Consider the following 20,711-nt stretch of genomic DNA (forward strand, 5'->3'; position numbering starts at 1 on the left):
ATCCTACCGTCACAAATAACACTTTATTAATGATGTTCAAGCAAGTCATTGGACAAAAGCAAGCCCATCCTATCCATAAAGAACCAATAAACTGTTCATGACACAATATACCATTTCACCTCTTATCAGTGGACTTTCTATTTACAAATGTTCCGTGTTTCAGGATTTCTTCCGTTACTCTACATTGTACGTTAAACGTGGAGGAAAACCATGGAGCTATCAAATTATCTTGGCCATGTCATTGCAGGCCAATTTTACCTTACATAAAATGTTTGCTTTTAAATAATAAATTACATACAGCATATAGTGCTTTTTCCAGGTCCACTGTTATACCTCTTTGGTTAATTAAATATCTTTTAAATATCAATGCAACATGCCCAATCCATCCCAGCCATTGATAACATATTGGAAAGGCTTTATCTTGGTAAACAAAGGAGCACAAGCCTCAATAATACAGTTACCTGGCACAGCATATTTGGACTACCTGCATTTGGCTAATGATTATTACACTCCACACTTGAGTATCCTTCATCAAGTTCTGTGCAGGGGAGGTTGGGCTGAGAAGTGTTGCACCAAGTCCTTGCAAATGCTATGGATCCAATTAATAAATTCTGGCTATTTGATGCAATAAATTCTCAGGTACGGACACCTAGAGTGCACGAATAAATGGAGACTGGCAAACTGTAACCCCAAAGAGAGGGTTCAATAGGACAAACACGTCCCTAATAATTCAGCAGGTGAACTTTTCATTACAATGCAAGTGGTTCACTGTCTAATAATAAATATGTATATACATGCAAATATCAACCCCGTTCACCTGTGTGTGCCGTCACATTCTCGAAGAACACGTGAATAAGCATTGGCTTACTTGATGGAGTTTTTAATTTATTAAATGCAATGAGTTCCCTCAACGTGTCAATGGGTTGAAAACATTTCATATTTCTGTATACAAGTTCCAACCATAGTTTTAGGTACCTATAACATACATCTTGACCTCAGAACTGTTTGTAGGCCATGGACATGACCAATGATAATAGTCCAGTGCCATTGTCTCTATTTTCAGATTTTCCCTTTAAATGTACATTTTAAAAACTAAATATGCCACATACTACAAATTTGAGGAATCCTATTGGTTTCATTTACAAGTATAAAAACATAAAAACACTAAGTAAGTTGTCCTAGTACAAAACTATTTGCAACAGTAAATGAACACTTTCTTTACAATGACTCGCAAAATTAATGTAACTGTGCACACAAGACAAACAAAAGGTTGAATAGCTTGGAATACCTATTAATTACCAACATCTAACCTGTCATGTGCACTAACACAGCACTGCTATTAACTCAACGATGACATGGGAGCCCTAACTGCCGACCTTGTGTGACTTATCAAAACACCTCAGCAAGGAAACTGAGCAAGAAAATGGTAAACAAACAACTCGGTGTGCCTTACTTTTGACTTGACGCAAAATATCGAGCTTCGACGACCACTAATTTGGATAACGTTTGCTTACTTGCATATTTCATTAATTAAGAGGACAATTGGGGTCAAAGGCCAATAGCAAATCTAATGACAAGCATATTTCTCAGGGCTGTCAGAACACAAGGAAGACACCATCTTGCTCCATCTGTCAATAATAACTTTAGACATTCTTTATACATATCACGTCATAAGACACACAGTTGTGAATATTACATAGGGGAGAAAAAAGGGTAAATACGGACAAAATTCAACCAATCAAACTGGTCAACTTTCTCCAAATTCATAAACAGTTTACTCATTTGTCTTGGCCTTGCTATAATTACTGCTCCAAGATTTAAATGGTCGAAACCCAGAAATTATAAGAATATTTTGCCTAACCCATCAAGTCACATTATAAAATTATCATTACACAAGCTCTGCAATCAAAATTTAACCAAACACTTTCATTATGTTAAAAAAAATCTGAATAAATTTTGAACTGATGCCTTCAAGACAACACATTTACAATTACAGTAACCTGGAAACATTTAAGCCACTAAAATAAAAATAAATCATTCAAAAGTGCCAGAGTTGTATGAACGACGACAAGCTAACCTAAGACAGCAATATTAAATATTGTCTTCCTCTGGTCAACCAAGTGATAAATGCTCTTACCTTCTTTAGACAGGAATAAGGATCACTTAGTTTTTCAAGTGCAAGAGCAAGCCATGAAAGAAAACCTTCCTAGAGTTTTGTGCAGAAAAATTTGCATACACAACAAATGCATCCAAAAATCTTTTGAAGACGAAAATCCCTATTCACGCATTGAAAATTAATTTATCATTAAACATTCTTGTGTTTGGTTACTATGGCATTGCTGAGCCAGATCAAATTAACTTGATAGTTTATAGAGTATGATATACTGTCTTGGTGCCATGACACCTGTGTTAAGCTCCCAAAGCACAGCGTTTGGCAGAATGTAATACAAAGGCCAGTTCAAATAATGCACGGTAAAGTAATTTCACAGTTCACCTGTAAATTTAACTTTAACTGCTTGGAATTTAACTTACGGTTTTGTTCTGAAACTGGGACAATACACATTACGTTCTTAGAAACGACAACAAATTGGAAAAAAAATAAAAAATGTATTTATTATGTTTAATATCAGAAAAAATATTTCAAAGTAAACACCACCACTTGGCAGAACTGAGAAGAAAATAAAAAAGCCGAGAACATTATACTGTATGTGCAAAGTACTCCTTATATAATCAAAGTTCAATTTAACTTTTACACACCAAATTCTAAAATTACATTATTATTCGAATGAAAATGTTTTGGTCCATACATACAACAAACACGAGGTCAAGATTCAACAAATTTGGGGACGTCATCACCCAACAAACAAAGCCAAGGTGGCAGACTGTGGACTGAACACTACGAGTGCCTGATAAATGATTAACATGACCAAGAAAAAAAAAAAAGTATATACTTTTTTATATATATATATATATATATATAAAACTGCTCCACCAATCTATTACTAAATGGAAGAGAACTACTTTTTATAAAAAACAAAGAGAAAAAGAAACTTGAAAGCACTGGAAACTCTGACCTGTACAATAAATATAAGTTATAATATTCCTTGCTTATCTACTGAAAAGCAAATACTGTATTAATTTTTAAAACATTAATCTATCCATCCCATTCACTAATTAAAATTATTAATATAAACTGATTTTGGTTATCACATGGCAAGTTACAGTATATGATTAGAACAGTTCATAGCAAAACCACTAGTATTCAAATTATGCTTCTACATATAAATATTTCATTTCCAAGCCACCTTCTCTTGCATTCGTGATGAACACTAACGAAAGGCTTTCTTTCACTTAATATACGTTAAGCCTTACATTAAAAATTATAAGGCAGAGTGCACAAAAATAGTTCTGAAGTAAATTCCATTGCACCAAGAGTCATGATAGTTACCAGGGAGAGGCCACTCATTGCAAGTGCCACCTCTCAAATTACACAAGCACTAATAACCTTCGACCACTTCTCAATGTAGTGCCATTTCTAGACTCTAAAAAGGCAACCAAATTAAGATCGTGTCCAAGGCTCAAAAATCATTACTCAATTCTCATAACACCATTCACATCCCAGGACAAAAACAACATCCGACTACAACACTCAGACTGCAATATGAGCAACAACCTGCAACTATTAGTTCCTAACTTATCTTTTGAATCCATCCCCTGAGTGCAGTGTAAAAAGATGGTACAGATTAAGCATAAAAGTCTGTGCTTCAATTTCTTGACCTCCCCTGAGAGCAGAGTCCACAGTAGGTGTATATGTAATGATGTTAGTTCCTGTGGGGCCTAACAATGCCCAGTCCAGAGGAGTCTCAGAAATACCCGAAGAAGAGGAAACCTACAGAGGAGCCTTATCTTGAGTCCTGTGGAGGTGTCCCGTTGGGTGTATTTGACCCCGTCACTGCCGCTTGAAACACTAGTAGCCTACGCACAGCACTGTCGAGCTGCACCTCGATCATTCCTCCTCTCAGGGCGAACAACACTGTCTGGATTTTCCTGTAATATTATTAGTAATTATTATTATTATTACCACTATTATGATTAAATGCTTTAATTTTTGTAATGTAATGTAATTTTGTAATGTCTACATACAATGTAGAGCATTTCATGCACTCCATCCCTGCATCATACTACCTTCCAAGAATTATGCACTTCATTATGAAGCTACGTATTTGTGGCTGTAAAACTGCAGATATATTTAATAATAATGCTCAAGCAGGAATACATTAATATTTAGAGAAGAATGCTGTCTTGCTATACTGAATGCCGTACTGAAGGTACTGTCAAACCTTCAGTACACACCAGGCTCTACCAGTACCAGAATCTGATCCTCTCAGTAGAAGGAAAGAAATCTAGATCTAGGATCACTACAGTAACCAAGAGAAATAAGCCACTAGAAAAGTAGTGTACAAAAACAGACATTGCATGGATTCTATGTTACTGCACTATCAAAAATAATAGCAGTTACCTATTTATATCATCAAGCGATGCTGTGGGCATGAGCTGCATGGCAGTGCTTTGTGCTGGCGCTGCATGCACTATTGCTCTCATAGAACTGAGGTGGCTCCCATGAAGGGTGCCACCATTTTTTCCAAGATGGTATTGATTTAATCAAGGCCTGAAGAAGTGGATGCGAGCTGTGTACCCATGGGAGCTTTACATCTTATGCAGTACTTTAATATACATCCCTGGATGTGACATCCAATTGACTGGTTAAAAAGGCAATGTAACAAATCTGGATTTAACATGAATCTGGACTAGTGCTGGAATGATATAATCCAGATTTTACGAACATACACTGTATTTAAAAAAAAATCTAATTCAATCAAGTAATGCAAGAAACAGCATGCCAATACACTTGTCCTAAGGTAATTTTCATGGGCAAACTAAAGCAGATTGGAACAATTACTTGTCGACACCCAATAAATTATTCCCCACTATTCTCCACAATTACCCCTACCATCTTCTGTACATCACAGCACAAATCCATGTTGTTAGGCTGCATGGTGAAATCCCAAGAACACGAGATATCTATCAGAATATATTGAGGTCGTGTGCAATTGGATCAAACCAGCACCCCTGAACTTCCCGGGCACTCGCACTACTGACTGAATCACAAGGCCAAAATTATCTCGACTAGTGGATGATGTACATACTGTACTGGTCAAGTTAAGCATCAGTCTCTAGCCAGTAACTGGGTGGGCAACATGCCTTCCCCCAGACAACCTCGTGCTAGGTTAGAAATCTTGATAAGCTTAACAGACCCGTTTCTGCTAGTAGTAGTCCATGTACAGAATTGAATTAGCATTATCACTAAAGGTTTCTTACAGTACGCAAAACTATAAATACTGTACCAGAGAAACAAGGAACAATTTGGCCTGGTCTGATTTTAAGACCTTTTGCATTTATAGATTTCTCCAAGCCTACAAATGTACAGTGTACAAAACATTACCTGTGGGTCCCGTCCTGGTGTCTTGTTGAGGATGGCTTCAGCTAGTTCCAAAAAGGCCTGTTCAATGTTGATGTTTGCTTTTGCTGACGTTTCAAGGAATCGAATACCATGTTCTCGTGCAATCTGGAACAGTTATTTACATTAAAAAAAAAATGCATCAAATTTTGAGAAAATAGTTTTAAAGTATCTGATATACTTTTTTGGAAAAAAAGCATGCATAGAAAACAGCACAATAACAATAATCACTAATTGCAACATGATGGATGAAAATGTAAACTCATCAGAAAGGTAATGACCTGAAAAATAATCCCCTATTAAATTTTTTTTTTCTAAAACTTCGTCATCAATGGGATGCAAAGCCACACTGTAAACATTGGAAAGCCATATTGTAAACGTAAGTTATACAAAATCTTCAACAAAGTTTAGGTACTGGTTACCCCAACACCCTTATCTGTAAAACAAATAATGAAACTGAAGACTGTATATCAACCAATGCAACAATGCACGACTGCAAAATATTTGTGTACCATATCTGAAGCAAAGAAGAATTTGGACACCGAATACACACGTTATCCATCATAATACTGTAATGAAAATACTGTATAAGCTCACTTTCCCGAACCCAGCTGATCCGAACATTTGGGTTATCTGGAGAAAATCAAGGCCAGATATTTTTCTGGCAAAACTTCACCATATCCAAATAGCAATTTGGATAACCTGAGATTTTGCCAGATACCGCAGACAGGCATTGGACCACACTATTAATCCTGTACAGCAGTGACTCGGGGCACAAGGTATGGGAGGTGTTGGGGTGGGTGGTGTTGGGGTGGGTGGTTTTGGGGTAGAGGGTGTTGGGGGGGGGAGAGGAGAATCGGGAGGGTCAGTCTTGGGGTTGAAATTTACTTATGTATTTGTGAAATCTGTGTAATGATTTACACCAAGTCTTTCACACTCTCCCGAGTGTTTTGTCAAGGTCAGAATATTTGGTCAAGATGAAACTTGCATCTAAATAACTAATGCAGCTGCTACCCTGGATCCAGTCCTCTTATGCTTCTTAACTTCCTATGTTACGTATTCTCAACTGCAAATGCACCTGCAATAATCTCATCTATGGAATTATGATTGGGAGTCCTTTCTGTAATCCTTATATTCTCAGAACTGTAGATGTTATTAATAGAGGTGTTCATCTGGATGGATGCTATCCCTCGTAACTCACTCCATACCCAAAGTAAAGTGGCTAATGGGACTACTTACATTCATAAAATGTAAGTAGTCAGATATTCATTACATACATTCATGAATGTAAGTACAGGCAGTTCCCCAATTACGAATGAATTATGTTCCGAGACTGTTTTGTAAAGCAGTTGTTCGGAATGCTGGTCAAGATTTTCCATAATTGCAACGCTATAAATGGGAGATGATTTTTGGTGGACCGAGAACACCTCGCAAAACAAACATTTTTGGGACATAATATAAAAAAACACAACATTATTTACCTTGAATTATGGAGTTATCCTGCTTGTCAAAGTTAACTGTTTTTAAAGAGTGAAGTGGTATAATTACATGAATAAATAAGTGAAAATACATGTGCACTGTATTGGTGGTCCACCATTTAGTAATTGGCCTCACAAGTAAACACCTCCCCACCCACCTTTCTATCAGCAGCCCAGAGCCCTACCCGCCCCCCCCCCCCCAGAGTAAACACAATCTGGAATATACAAATCATACGCATGGGGGGGGGGGGGGTCAATTGAGGACTTGTGAGGCCACCACTCTCAACAACTCTCATCTTCCCCGAACATCCCTTCTATATACACTCCTGATACCCAGTGTATCGGAAGTGTATCTTGCACACCCAGCCACCCTCTCTCTCTCTCCCACAAACCTACTCCCCCATGCACCATCCCCTCACCCCTTCCCCTCACACACACCCATACAGCTCAGGAATCTGTACACCAGTTGTTTGACAATTGAGCAGGACCAAAGAGCCAGAGCTCAACCCCCCCCACAAGCACAACTAGGCGAGTACACACCCACACCCACCCACCTACAGGCAAAAAGAGTAAATACACTCATGTGTCCTGCCTCCCAATGGGCCATGCAGACAATTTTGTACAATACTGTACTCCACTATGCGGTCACGAAATTCAAAGGGAGGCTGCAGCGAGTTAGTACAGTACAATGATTTTATGCATGAAGAGGGTACATGGGAACATGCGAGACTGTTCGTTCATATAGCTGAATTTTTGCATGTATGAATGTTCGTAAAGCGGGAACTCCCTGTGGTCCCATTAGCCACTTTTCTTTGGGTATGGAGGGTTATGAGGGACAGCATCCAAATGAACACCTACTAATATCAACAGTTCTCAGAATATCAGGATTACAGAAAGGACACCTGATCATAATTCCATGGATAACATCACCCCGGGTTCATCAGGGAATAAAGGTGACATGGTCAAGAAGAATAAGATGATTGGATCCTGGTTAGCAGCTGCATTAGCCGTTAAGATGGAAGTCTCGTACTAACCACATGCTCAGATCGTGACAAAGCACTCAGGAGTGTGAAAAACTTGGTGTAAATCTTTACATAAATCTCTCAAATACATAAGTGTGGGTTTTTATCCTAAGAAAAGTAGTTTTAGTTTGTCCCACAGACCACCATAAGAATGGTACAGTATTTGGAATTTGCATTTTTCATTCTATGGGGCTGAGCCCCACTAAACATTTTGTTTTTCTTTTTTGCACAAAGTAATGACGAATACCATGGCTCGACAGGAAAAGATACAGCCATTATAATTAATGCTGTATAAACATGCAAGATGGTAAAAGCAAGGACTGTCAATTAAACACATTTAAGACATGTTTGAGCTAACCGTTACATCACTTCAAACAAGTAACAATCATAGCTGTTATTAAATGCTGGTATTTAACAAGTTGGTGGAATACTAACCGCTTCTCCTTTTTCTTTAGGGATAACACGCTTGTCCTCCATGTCACACTTGTTTCCCAGAATCATCTTTTCTACATCTTCATTTGCATGCTGGAAAAAGAGAATTTTAAGATTATGCAAGCTAACACTATCACTGCCTGCCTCCAAAACATTAAGATTACTGAAATTAAATGCATAGATCATAGAGGGGAGATTTAACAATCCAATTGAAGATAATTATACAGTACAGTATTATGACAAAAAAATATTTGCAGAACAATTCTGCATGGTGATGGTTTACTAGTGACCTTAAATCTGTAAGTTGACAGTGTGCGACACTAATGATATCCAAAGTCTACCAGATTCATTTACATCCAGGCCTGGTGATCAAGTCAACCAAAGCTTACCACAACTTTATAAGCCATGGTTGATCTTTAACATAAGATTTACTAATGTAGTTTTATCACTTTCTTCGAAAACATTCACATTAACGAACATGCAGTACTTGTAATGAATTGCTACCGGATTTATTCAAGGATGAATGAGGTTAATTACAATATATATTTATGAACAGAAGAGATAATAATGAAAATGTGGAATTTATATTATTACTTGGGGTTACATTATAACCCAAGAGTTAGAACCTTGTGCTGGGTTAGAACCACAACATAAAAATTACTTTTTTCTTTTTTTTCAAAATAAAAACATTGCTTTCTGTTGACATTATCACCACCTTGTTTATCACTCAAGGGGCAAGGAGGCATCAGCTTAGAAATATGGAGAACAAAGCAGAAAAGGCTAATGATACCAGTAACCACACCGTCCATTCACCATCTTCATGTTACGTTTAACAGTCCAGCAGATCATCCACAAGACCACACTGCTTCACACGACTAAGTACACTGTTTCTTGCAAACTGTTATATACAGGTGCAAACAAAACATTACAAATTGCTTTTACCAAGCCTTATACCGTACTATAATTCATTATGTGCACTGGGCACACTCAATCCCAATTTCTTCCAGACATTCACAATGTCTAGTCCATCTTCTTGACCTTCCTCTCCTATTCTAAAATTCCCTCAAAAACCCAAGTCAGCAGTCTATCCTCATTCATTCCAACAACCAAGCTTTCTCTGTACACATTCATTAATCTTCTGATTTACAGGCTTTTGTACTTGAAGCCTTTCTGTTATATGGAAATGATCATTTAATAAAAATTCTTTTGTATGTCATATCACATTAGGCAAAATCAAGTTACACTAGATTCATTTTTAGTTAAAAAATTAATAAAAATAAATCTTACATTTTTTTATTTTTTAAACTGTAAAACAAGCTTAAAAGGCAAGTATTATATTCGATATGAAATGTGTATAAAACACAGAAAATGGCATGTTAGGGTAAATAAGTAAACAGTGAAAATAAATTCAATGCAGTACAAATTATGTGCTTGCATTAGGGTAAGCATCAGATACAACTATGTGCTTATGTTAGGGTAAGCATCGGATACAACTATGTGCTTACGTTAGGGTAAACATTGGATAGAACCATGTGCATGTGTTAAGGTGGCAGGGGCCAACTATGTGCTAGTGTTGAGGTAAACAGGGAACAACTATGTATGTATTAAAGCAAGGACAATTATGTACATGTGTTATGGTAAGCAAAAAAAACTATATTCATCTAACTATATGATGCTTGCTACATAGTACACCTTTACAAGGCCATTCATATTTTACAAATTTACTTTTTGAGATTATATAAATAAGTAAACAGTGAAAATAAATTATGGCTATCTCTACTTTAGCGAAGCTTTTAATACCTAAACGGATGAATTAGAAAGGTAAAGGAGCATGGTTATTTCATAAGAAATGGTTATGTTGAAATTCTTGAGGTTATCTCGAGATGATTTCGGGCTTTTTAGTGTCCCCGCGGCCCGGTCCTCGACCAGGCCTCCACCCCTAGGAAGCAGCCCGTGACAGCTGACTAACACCCAGGTACCTATTTTACTGATAGGTAACAGGGGCATAGGGTGAAAGAAACGCTGCCCATTGTTTCTCGCCGGCACCCAGGATCGAACCCGGGAACACAGGATCACAAGTCCAGTGTGCTGTCCGCTCGGCCGACCGGCTTCCCCGGTCGTGATCAAGGTTGATCACCATGTAAAGGGCACACAGGAAAATTAGTAGGGAAATAGGCAGGACTTAATAAAAATTTGCCAATGACACTCAAAGTGAAATAAATATGATACCACGATTCATTTCTAGAAGTGTTAGTAATAAGACCACTTATGTTATACCTCGGCTCTAATCTTGCACTTCTTAAGCCAACTTTAAATCATGCAGCTCAATTTTAGGCCCTACATTAAATGATTAAAAAAATGTTCTTAAATGTTTGCAGAGAATGATGACAGGTCATCCCAAGCACTAGGAACCTTCCTTATGGGGACAGCATAAGAAAGTACAGTTTGCATTTTCTAGAATGGCAGAGTAAGGAAGACAAGACTGAAGTACACAAATGGATGAAAGGGCATGACAAGGGGAATATTAATAGAGTTCTAAATAAATCAGCACAAAAGGACACACAACAATGGGTTCAAATTAAGTTTAAGCTAAAGAGTACAGGTTTAATATCTTAAAGTAGTATAGAGGTAGAAAAGATTGCTGGGTAATCAATAATTCAGTAAGGTCACTGATTACTGGATTTTTAGCTCAGATAAGACATCTATAGATGCATATGATAGGGAATAAATGGGAGTTATCACACTTGCACTAAAAGACATGCCATTTTCTTTATTCTCATACATATTCTTGGCGTTTTTATCACCATTAAACTGAGTATGTGGCCGAATAAAAATATCGAGTAATAGAATGCCGAGGCATTCAGCTTGGTCAAGTTTCCATCTAATCCAAAACTGCAATCGACCAAGTAAAAAGTTAAATACTGTACATGCAATACAAACTGTTTAAAAAAATTAACATAAGATCACCCTAAAATTGCTTGTAACCTGGTCAAAAATGCACTCTGGATGGTAGTCTGCACTTTGGGCCGCTGTAACAACACAGCGCAGCCAGTAACCCTTTAAGCCAAGTAATTTCTGAAAGTGTCAACATCTTGGGACTGATTTTTGTATTAACGAGTACTGTACGTAAATATTTTAGCACACGGCGCAACAACCGCCCACCTCTACGTCGAGCAAACAACTTGGTATCCTCTCCATTATAGAGGTTGATAAAAAAATGCCTTTTTAATGTAGGTTAACTCAATGTTTACACTGCAGTAGTAAAATTTACAAAACATTTTTGTTGCAATTCAATAATAATAAATTAAATTCTCAATACTTTTGAATGAATATTTACATTTTACAAAATAAATACAGAATTTAAATAAAAGAACTTGGTGCAAATATTCAGCTTTCTCTGTCATCCCACACCTTCCATACATTTTCCCAGTACTTATTCATCCCAGTTTAACATCAAAATATGGATATAAATGCTCTGTTGTGGCCATTCCTCTTCACTCATTGGATCAAAATCACGTAAACAGTTAAGAGGGGGCTCTCATTGTTGCAACAAGTTTTCTTACATTTTCTTAACCATAACCATACAAACCACACATCAGAAGACAAAGAATTGACGACGTTTAGGTCTGTCCTCAACCATTATCAAGTCGGGAGTAAGGAAGAGGGGTGATTGATGAAGATTAAGCCACCTAAGAGGTGGCACGGGCATGAACAGCCCATCATGGGAGAGGGAAAGTAGTAGTAGTTCTAGATTCAGTTACTGGGAACAAAAAATTCCAAGTAGCATGGGCTATGGTGAGCCCGTAGTGGGACTTACCTGGCACAGGAGCGGGGCTGTAATGTTGAGAGAGGGGGGGGGGGGGAATGCATGGGCCAATAAATAGGGAAAGAGTGAGGTGAGCAGCAGGTAAATGAAGAAGGTAATTTCTAGGAGGCAAGGCATAAGGTGAGGAACAGGTTAGAGAAGAAGGTAAGAATAAGGTGAAAAGTAATAATAGGATGAAAGGGTACAAATGGAATGAGTAATAATGGGATCAATGAAGAATGGGAATAAGAGGAAGGTAAGAAGGGGTTAGACTCAAGTTAGGTCACATTTATTAAGAAGCTTGGACCATTTGAGTATGTACTGTAAATGGGAAGACAACTACAACAAAGCCAGGACTAAGGTTCATGTTGAGTATGTTGTGCATCAGAGCAGATTTGACAAGACGGCATCTGTAAAGAGTAAAGGCAGGAAAGAGTATTTCTAGAAGACACTTAGCACTACTTTTGTGTTCCTTAAATCTGTCATTTAGTATATGGCCAGTTTCTGGACGTACACTAAATGACAGACTTACCGGGACAGCCTGAAACGTCCTCGTTTTTTCCATCTTCTGATGTGTGGTTCGGTCGTCATATCTTCAGCCACGCTATTGTGACTTATCGTCTGCGTATTTTTTTTCTTACTTCCCTTTTAGTGTCATTAAATCTTTCATTTTACTTTATTAATGGGTGAAAACAGTGAGGCAGTTCCTATCCTTCACTTCTGTTTCTAGGTTCGGATATGATATAAATACTCATCGTATTATATTAAAAAAAGGTGCAGAAGAATATTGCTTTTCTTGATATTTTTAAGCTGTCGGAAAATCCGACACCATTTAATATCATACAGATAATAGCTGTATTACCAACAAGTTACCCATAGAAACGTAACTTGTAGTGGAATTACCATCTAAAGAAAACGGGATATCATCACCACATACTATTATAATTCACCACCTATTATGGTGGGAATTATTCTTAAATACATTAGTCTTTGGACTTTACCATCATAAAAACATCTTATATAAATTAACTTAATTATCAATATTAAAGTAGAGTAAATGTGACCCTTCTATCACTTCTGAAATCTGGACAAAGTAGGCCAGGCGAGAGTGAGGAAGGAGGGCAGCCATTGTTGTTATACGAGACCAGAGGCTCACACGGGAGCAAATTCGGCTCCTGTTAATTTTACTTGGACGTAGTGTTATGGATACCAAAGGTGTACCATCTGTCAACACGCTGTCAACAAATCAAGTTAAGTGTTCTTTCCGAAACCCATTATTTATCATTAGTGGCCATTAATGTCATTATATAGGGTGACCCGGTTAGATCACATGGAAGCCTCAAACTAAAGGTAATTAAGCCAGGTCTTCATGTTCCATGTACTGTTTTCTCTGATATACTTGTCATATATAGGTATCTGGCTTCACAGCTAGCACACTTTTGACAGGTCAAGACGAGGATGCAAGATTTGTGCACCAGTTACTGGGTGATATGGAAGCTACCTCAAAGAGGATAATTTGGTGTCTACACCCTAGTTATACCTGGTGGACTAACCTGCTGTACTATAAGATAAGGAACCTCTTTAATGTATGTAGTTATTTCTGTAGTTTGATTGGCTGCATATATATATTAATTTAATAACCCCCCCCCCTAATGTGTAGAGGATCGATTTGTGAGATTATGAGATTATTGCAGAAATACAGTCCACTTATCATTATACAAATTGCTATCGAAGTATATAAATTAACGTAAATATAAATTCATATAAATTAAATAAATATAAATCTCACAGGTCGGTTCCCACATAAGCACTTGGTTCATACATTTTTCAGAGATTCTACAAGAGCACACCTGTTTATGATGAAAAGTTAACAGGATATCAATGATTCAAACAAATCAGTAATGCTAAAATGGATACACTTACCTCATCTATATTTCTTAACCATTTTGCAATATTATCAAATGACTTTGCATTTGTAATGTCGTAAACCAACATTATACCCATGGCCCCTCTGTAGTATGAAGTGGTAATTGTGTGGAACCTCTCTTGGCCTGCAGTGTCCCTGGAAAAGTAAACAGATGGTAATACATTTCCTTAAATAATACTTGCAAATAAAAAACATGATATACAATGGTGAGAGCCGGTCGACCGAACGGACAGCACGCTGGGCTTGTGATCCTGTGGTCCCGGGTTCGATCCCGGGCGCCGGCGAGAAACAATGGGCAGAGTTTCTTTCACCCTATGCCCCTGTTACCTAGCAGTAAAATAGATACCTGGGTGTTAGTCAGCTGTCATGGGCTGCTTCCTGGGGGTGGAGGCCTGGTCGAGGACCGGGCCGCGGGGACACTAAAGCCCCGAAATCATCAAGATAACCTCAAGATGGTTGGCCAAGACTAAATATTTATTGCGAGTACATTACACAAGATTTTTAAACTGATGTGAAGTCCAGCAAACAACTTAACCTTTCTTTTAATTAAACATAATATTGACTTCATCATAGTGTCAACTTTCTTGAATGGATTAACTAGGACTGGATCTGTTGTGGTTTATTAATGATTTGGGTCCCACGAGTTTTTAGTTTTTCAATACTGTATTTATTTCATTCTTTTATCCAGAATGATAGAACACACCTTTGTATATAAATATACTCTACAATAGAATGATAAACAATTATTTTGGATATACTGTGCAAGGTAAAATAAAGGCTAAAATTTTGAAATAAAAAAATAACTTTGGTGAGTTACTTCATCTTAGTAATCCTCGTTAAAATCTGTAGCAGGAATGTAGCTTTACATTGTAGTAAAAATAGTACTGTATATAGTACAAAGTTGTCACAATCTGCTGCTGGATAAACCATCTTCTTGAGATGAGGTTATCTCGAGATGATTTCGGGGCTTTTAGTGTCCCCGCAGCCCGGTCCTCAACCAGGCCTCCACCCCCAGGAAGCAGCCCCGTGACAGCTGACTAACACCCAGGTACCTATTTTACTGCTAGGGTAACAGGGGCATAGGGTGAAAGAAACTCTGCCCATTGTTTCTCGCCGGCGCCTGGGATCGAACCCGGGACCACAGGATCACAAGTCCAGCATGCTGTCTGCTCGGCCGACCGGCTACGCTATCTACAAGCAGTCTCTCGTCTAACTCCTTACTGCCACCAGTTCCCTCTTACTTGCCTCTTCCCAGATTTATTAGCTTTTCTCAATCTATTGAGCCTCTTCTTCCTCCCTATGTTCAGATAGCTTCTTTTTCCCTTCTTGGTTTTACCTGACCATGTCTGGTGGTAGTCACCTTTTTCAACGTGCAACAAGATTTGGTATAAGTGCGATGGTCTTTCATAGCAGACCATACCAACAGTCAAAAAATTTCCATTGTTTTAGCAGTACTGAAGATCAGACCCAGATTTAGAAAACTATGTCAGCCAATATATATTCACACTTCAATACATTATGAGACTGCTCATAATGACTGAATACTCAAATGTATATGCAAAAACTTGTGTAGTATTAGGCATAGACTTACCATATCTGCAACTTTATCTTCTTTCCTCTCAACTCAATGGTTTTGATTTTGAAGTCAATACCTGAAATGTGAGAAACCGTAATATTGAATATCCACATGTAACAGCATAGATTAATAAAACAAGAATTATATACTAAAACTGATTAACATAATTAGATACAGTCCAACTTGTAACTCAAATATTTATGAAACAAATTAAAAAGTTTGCACTGTACAGTACATGCATCAGGCACTTAATTCAGAGTTTGTTACAGAAGTATGCCTACATATAACATTCAAAAAATTAGATTCATAATAACTATGTAATTATTTGGCTATCAAGTCAACTCAGTACCTACATTAACTGTATTATAAAATTATTTTCTACAAGTGGAGCTACTAGCATAGAATATTCTGTTATTTATAAAAATTTCTAATTATTACTTATTAAATTCTCTTATCAATTCATTTTCAGATTCTTCCTATTCAAACCAAGAGGTGACATAGCTCTGTTGTATCAACCAACTGGACCCAGCATTAAATTCTCAGGCAGGGCAAGTTGTTTGGGCAGGTTTCCTCACACCTGATGTCTCTTCATCTACCATTAAATACTGTAGGTATCAGAGTTAGTCGGACTGTTGTAAGTTGTATACAGCCTAGCAGTACCTCGATTAGACGAACAGGCTTTATGTTCCCAATAAATAAACATCTACCATTAGATCACCTATGTACACAACACACAAATACTCTATAAGAATAAAGTAGTCAATACATTTTGTTTGCATGAAGGGTCACTATTAAAATGTTATATGCAGTACAGTATATAAAATGATATCTCAATCTGTGCACAATCCTAATCCAACCTACCAAATTTACATTTACAATGCAAGTGACAGCCCTTAAAACTAACCTGTTCAATAAATACGGTAAAATTCAAGTTTGGAAATATCTTACAATTTACATGAGACTGGTAATTTGTGGGGAGGAATTAAATAAGAGTTGTCAATGTTTGGCACTAATCAACAAGAAAACTCTAACCTAAAACAAATATATCAAGGTTAGGTAGGTCTAAAGTTAATAAAATACAAAGCACCAACACAACAGTAAAGCAAAATACTACTATCTAACTCCCAAATTAATGTTTAGCCAGCACACAATAACAGTATCATGCTGCCAACTGTAATAACACTTGGGAATCTATTAATTTAACACTTTCCAAAATTTTTATTATATATGTGATTAAAAAGTGCACTTTATGTATACAAAAAGGTTTCAGCTAGGTGTTGGAATCAGTTATGTTATTCTACCATGCCTGGAGAGGGTTTCGGGAGTTCTACTCCCTGAGCCCGGCCTGGGTCAGGCTCTAAGTGTTTTCGAGCAAACAAAAACGCAATTTTGAGAAAGATATTACGAGCTGAAGGTGAAACGTAAAATGCAGCGAGGGAAGCAAGGCCAACACCCGATCAAGAAACCAGGACGGCTCAGGAGGAGCATAAGTTAGCTGGTGAAAACCCACAAGACAATTTGCAGAAGAAGTCAATGCTGAATGCCAGTAACAGTGGCTCAACTAATGCTGAGTAATAAAAGGTAACGGTATTAGGCACAAGATGCCGATCTAGAAATATAGGACAAAATGGACAGGGCATTCTTGACAAATTGAAGAAAGATGATGAGAGAGATTGTGAAATGAGCTCCAGGTAGTCTCATATATATACTGCTGCTGCTGCTGCTACAGGGAAAAATGCAGGTGGGACACCAAGAAACTAGCCACCTGCTCACCATACAAATGGCAGTAAACACCTTGCCAAAAACTTCAGACATGTAGAGCAGAAGGGAAGCTCGAACCACCAAAGTACACTGTCGACCAGCCTGCCGAGAGGCAAAGCTGCGGAAAAATGCCCGGGTTTGGACGCTGGGCTAGATACACCGAAACCAAGGAGCCAGAAGTATCACCCCTCCTCGAATACAACTCCAGAATGGACAGAACCGAGGAATAATTGAGTTGGAGAAAAAAGTAAGGGCACCTCTACCGGTCCAGTCAGAGGGCATCCACTGCAAGAGCCTCATGATCAGATGGAAGGCACCAGTTCCACACTGACATGAAGTGGTCCAACTTGGGGCGACTGAACTTCTCTCGGATCAAATGGAAGGATTCCTCATCGATGGTCCACCCCATAGAAATTGGAGGGAATCAAGATAACCTGTCTGCGAGAACACTGGAAACACCCTGCACATGAGCTGCACAGAGGACCAAACCCCAAGCAACTATAAGCCAAAATACTTGAAGCTTCCAGTTCCGTAAAGTTAAGGATTGAAGTGACCCCCCCCATCCCCTCAGTTCAGGCTATGAACCACTGGGAAGCAGTCACAGTGGAGCCAGAGCAGAGCCTGGAGGGAGCCAAATCCTCCTTAGAGTATGATAGCCATAAACTCGTGTACTGTATTGTGCACCCCAAGGCACGGGCCCGACCACTGATGCTGGGTGGCCTGGTGAGTGCTGGTAACAAAGCCCCCAGCCCAGTGTCAAAAGTATCTATGAACACATCCAAATAATGGGAGAGGATGGCACCATAGAAACCCCATAAAAATGGAAGAGGAAACCAGAGTGGCGACGATAAGCAGCAGGTGAGGTCCAAACATGCTAGTCCCAGGAGTGGTGAAACAGATACAATACAATACAATACAATTTTATTTAGGTAAGGTACATACATACAATAAATTTTTTACAAGGATTAGTTGACTTATAGGTAGAGCTAGTACATACAATGCCTAAAGCCTCTATTACGCAAAGCGTTTCGGGCATGGTACGCCAGCCAGCCATGATGAATCCGGAACCTCACATCACAGCCAATAAGCCGAGATGGCCCGGTACTAGAAAAATAGAGTCGGATCTATCAATGAAAAACGGTCTGAATTTTGTAGAAGTACCAAAATCTAACTGTGCGGGCCACTGAAGATGAAATGTGGGGAGACTGAAACCTACAGTAATAAACCAATTTTGAGGCACCAAATGGAACCGGCAACGATCTCCAGGAAAAGCAGAACAATCGTACTGATACATATATGAAAAATTATCCCTAGAAACAAAAAGACCCTCCAGAGAGAGAACAAGGCCCAAGAAGGTCTGAAAGGCACCCACAGACACCTTGTGCACCTCTCAAACCCAAAAGTCTGTCACAAATGCTCCTGGGTAGAGCTGTAGTCCTTATCCAACACTTGGGTTTGAAAGATGTTCTCCATATGAGAGGGGCTCCGAGTGGGGGAGCAGCTGTAGGGACAATATCCTCAAAGCCCCAAGTAGCACAGCACTCTGTAGGCCCCTAACCAAGTAGCACAGCACCCTGTGGGGCCCTCTATCCAAATAGCACAGCACCCTGTGGGCCCCTAACCATGTAGCACAGCACCCTGTGGGCCCCTAACCAAGTAGCACAGCACCCTGTGGGGCCCTCTATCCAAATAGCACAGCACCCTGTGGGCCCCTAACCATGTAGCACAGCACCCTGTGGGCCCCTAACCAAGTAGCACAGCACCCTGTAGGGCCCTCTATCCAAATAGCACACGAGCCTGTACAATGTACACAATTCACAAACTTGGTTAGCAAGATAATTTGGTAAGGTACTTACGAGAAAGCTCTAAGCAAATACAGAACCTGGAAGGATTACGGGGACAATTCGGAGATCATACAATGACCATGCAAGAATTGGTCTATTCATGTAGATAAACAGGTTAAATTAGCAATGTTAAAGCCAACTATCTACTCTACCTATTCAACAGCAAGTTAATTTCCTAGAGAAATAAACACGCATGATGGCATTAGCAGTATATGACGAACAAATTAGGGTTCCCTCGGCTTATTTTAACCTCAATTACCATTTAGCATATAATGTCCCATAATAAATATTGAAAGCAACTTCCCCTCGACATAACTTGATAGTCAGCACAAGGGAACTCGGCCTTGTGTCTTGCATAATGCGTTTTAAACTCGTCAATTATGCAACAAAAAAGACCACAATACTCAATCAAGAATTACAACACAAAAACTAAAAATATACCGCACGAGAGCCCCCCCCCTTATCCTCCTAAACGGAGCATAGTCAAATTATTGTTGCGCTTCGAGAATACTTGCTTTCCAGTTTAACCAAAAAAAAAAAAAATTATATATCCTTGGTTAGGTTATATTATTATGAGGTTAGGATGATTATAAAATCCACCAGAGGTACAGTTTTGTGTAGAACATATTTCCTGCACAACCTCACCCCCCCCCAGGCCGAACCCCCACCACCCAACCTCAACCCAAATGGGCTCCCAGGAACCCAACCTCCACCTCCACCCCCCCTTCCCCACCGCGGCCTAACCAAAGCTCTCCTGGTTATCCCACGCCCGTCGAGAGCTCCCACCCGTCACATACCGCCCCACAACCCACCTCCAAATATTCAACCACACGCAGATACAACCCAAAAAAGATATTTGGCCAGGCTGGCTGGCGGCGGCGACGGGTGTCAAGCCTTGGCCTCCGCCACTCACCTATTGTGGATATAAACGTGGTATTGAAGGCGTCATCTGAAAATCTGAAGAGTATACATGTCTTCCAACGCCCGAGTCGCCTATAAGGAGGAGCTTGAATAACAAGTCATAAGTCTTCTTGGCCATTTTCACAATAAACTTTAGGATGTACAGAGCGTCGACTTGCCTCCCCGACCAGCAGTGTCCTGGCCGCCCACCCCGACGGTCTCCGGGAGAACACACACACACGCACCCTCTTCTGTCTTACTCTACTCATAACACTACATTTATTAAACAAATGTTACCGAGGATTTGAATAACAACAATTATCTATAGGTGGGAGCTAAAAAAAAATTGATTTAGCCATTAAATATATATATATAGTCTTACAACAATCGTTTCTGGTAAGCTGTATTGTGTATTACTGTCATCTATATTGCTCTGTAAATTCGGATA

The 20,711-nt window shown here is 38.9% G+C and overlaps 1 protein-coding gene across 1 annotated transcript; it reads right to left on the minus strand.

The window, feature by feature from the left end:
* Positions 1 to 4: 4 nt before the first annotated feature.
* On the minus strand, positions 5 to 20,491 carry LOC123762932 (RAS oncogene family member Rab10). Its single transcript, XM_045749736.2, is given in 7 exon segments — positions 5 to 4,047; positions 5,504 to 5,626; positions 8,454 to 8,543; positions 14,179 to 14,317; positions 15,774 to 15,834; positions 20,277 to 20,339; positions 20,342 to 20,491. Coding segments are annotated over 7 exon segments (609 nt in total). The 5' UTR covers positions 20,403 to 20,491; the 3' UTR covers positions 5 to 3,975.
* Positions 20,492 to 20,711: the final 220 nt, after the last annotated feature.

Source organism: Procambarus clarkii, chromosome 47, assembly GCF_040958095.1.
Source record: "Procambarus clarkii isolate CNS0578487 chromosome 47, FALCON_Pclarkii_2.0, whole genome shotgun sequence".
NCBI lineage: Eukaryota > Metazoa > Arthropoda > Malacostraca > Decapoda > Cambaridae > Procambarus > Procambarus clarkii.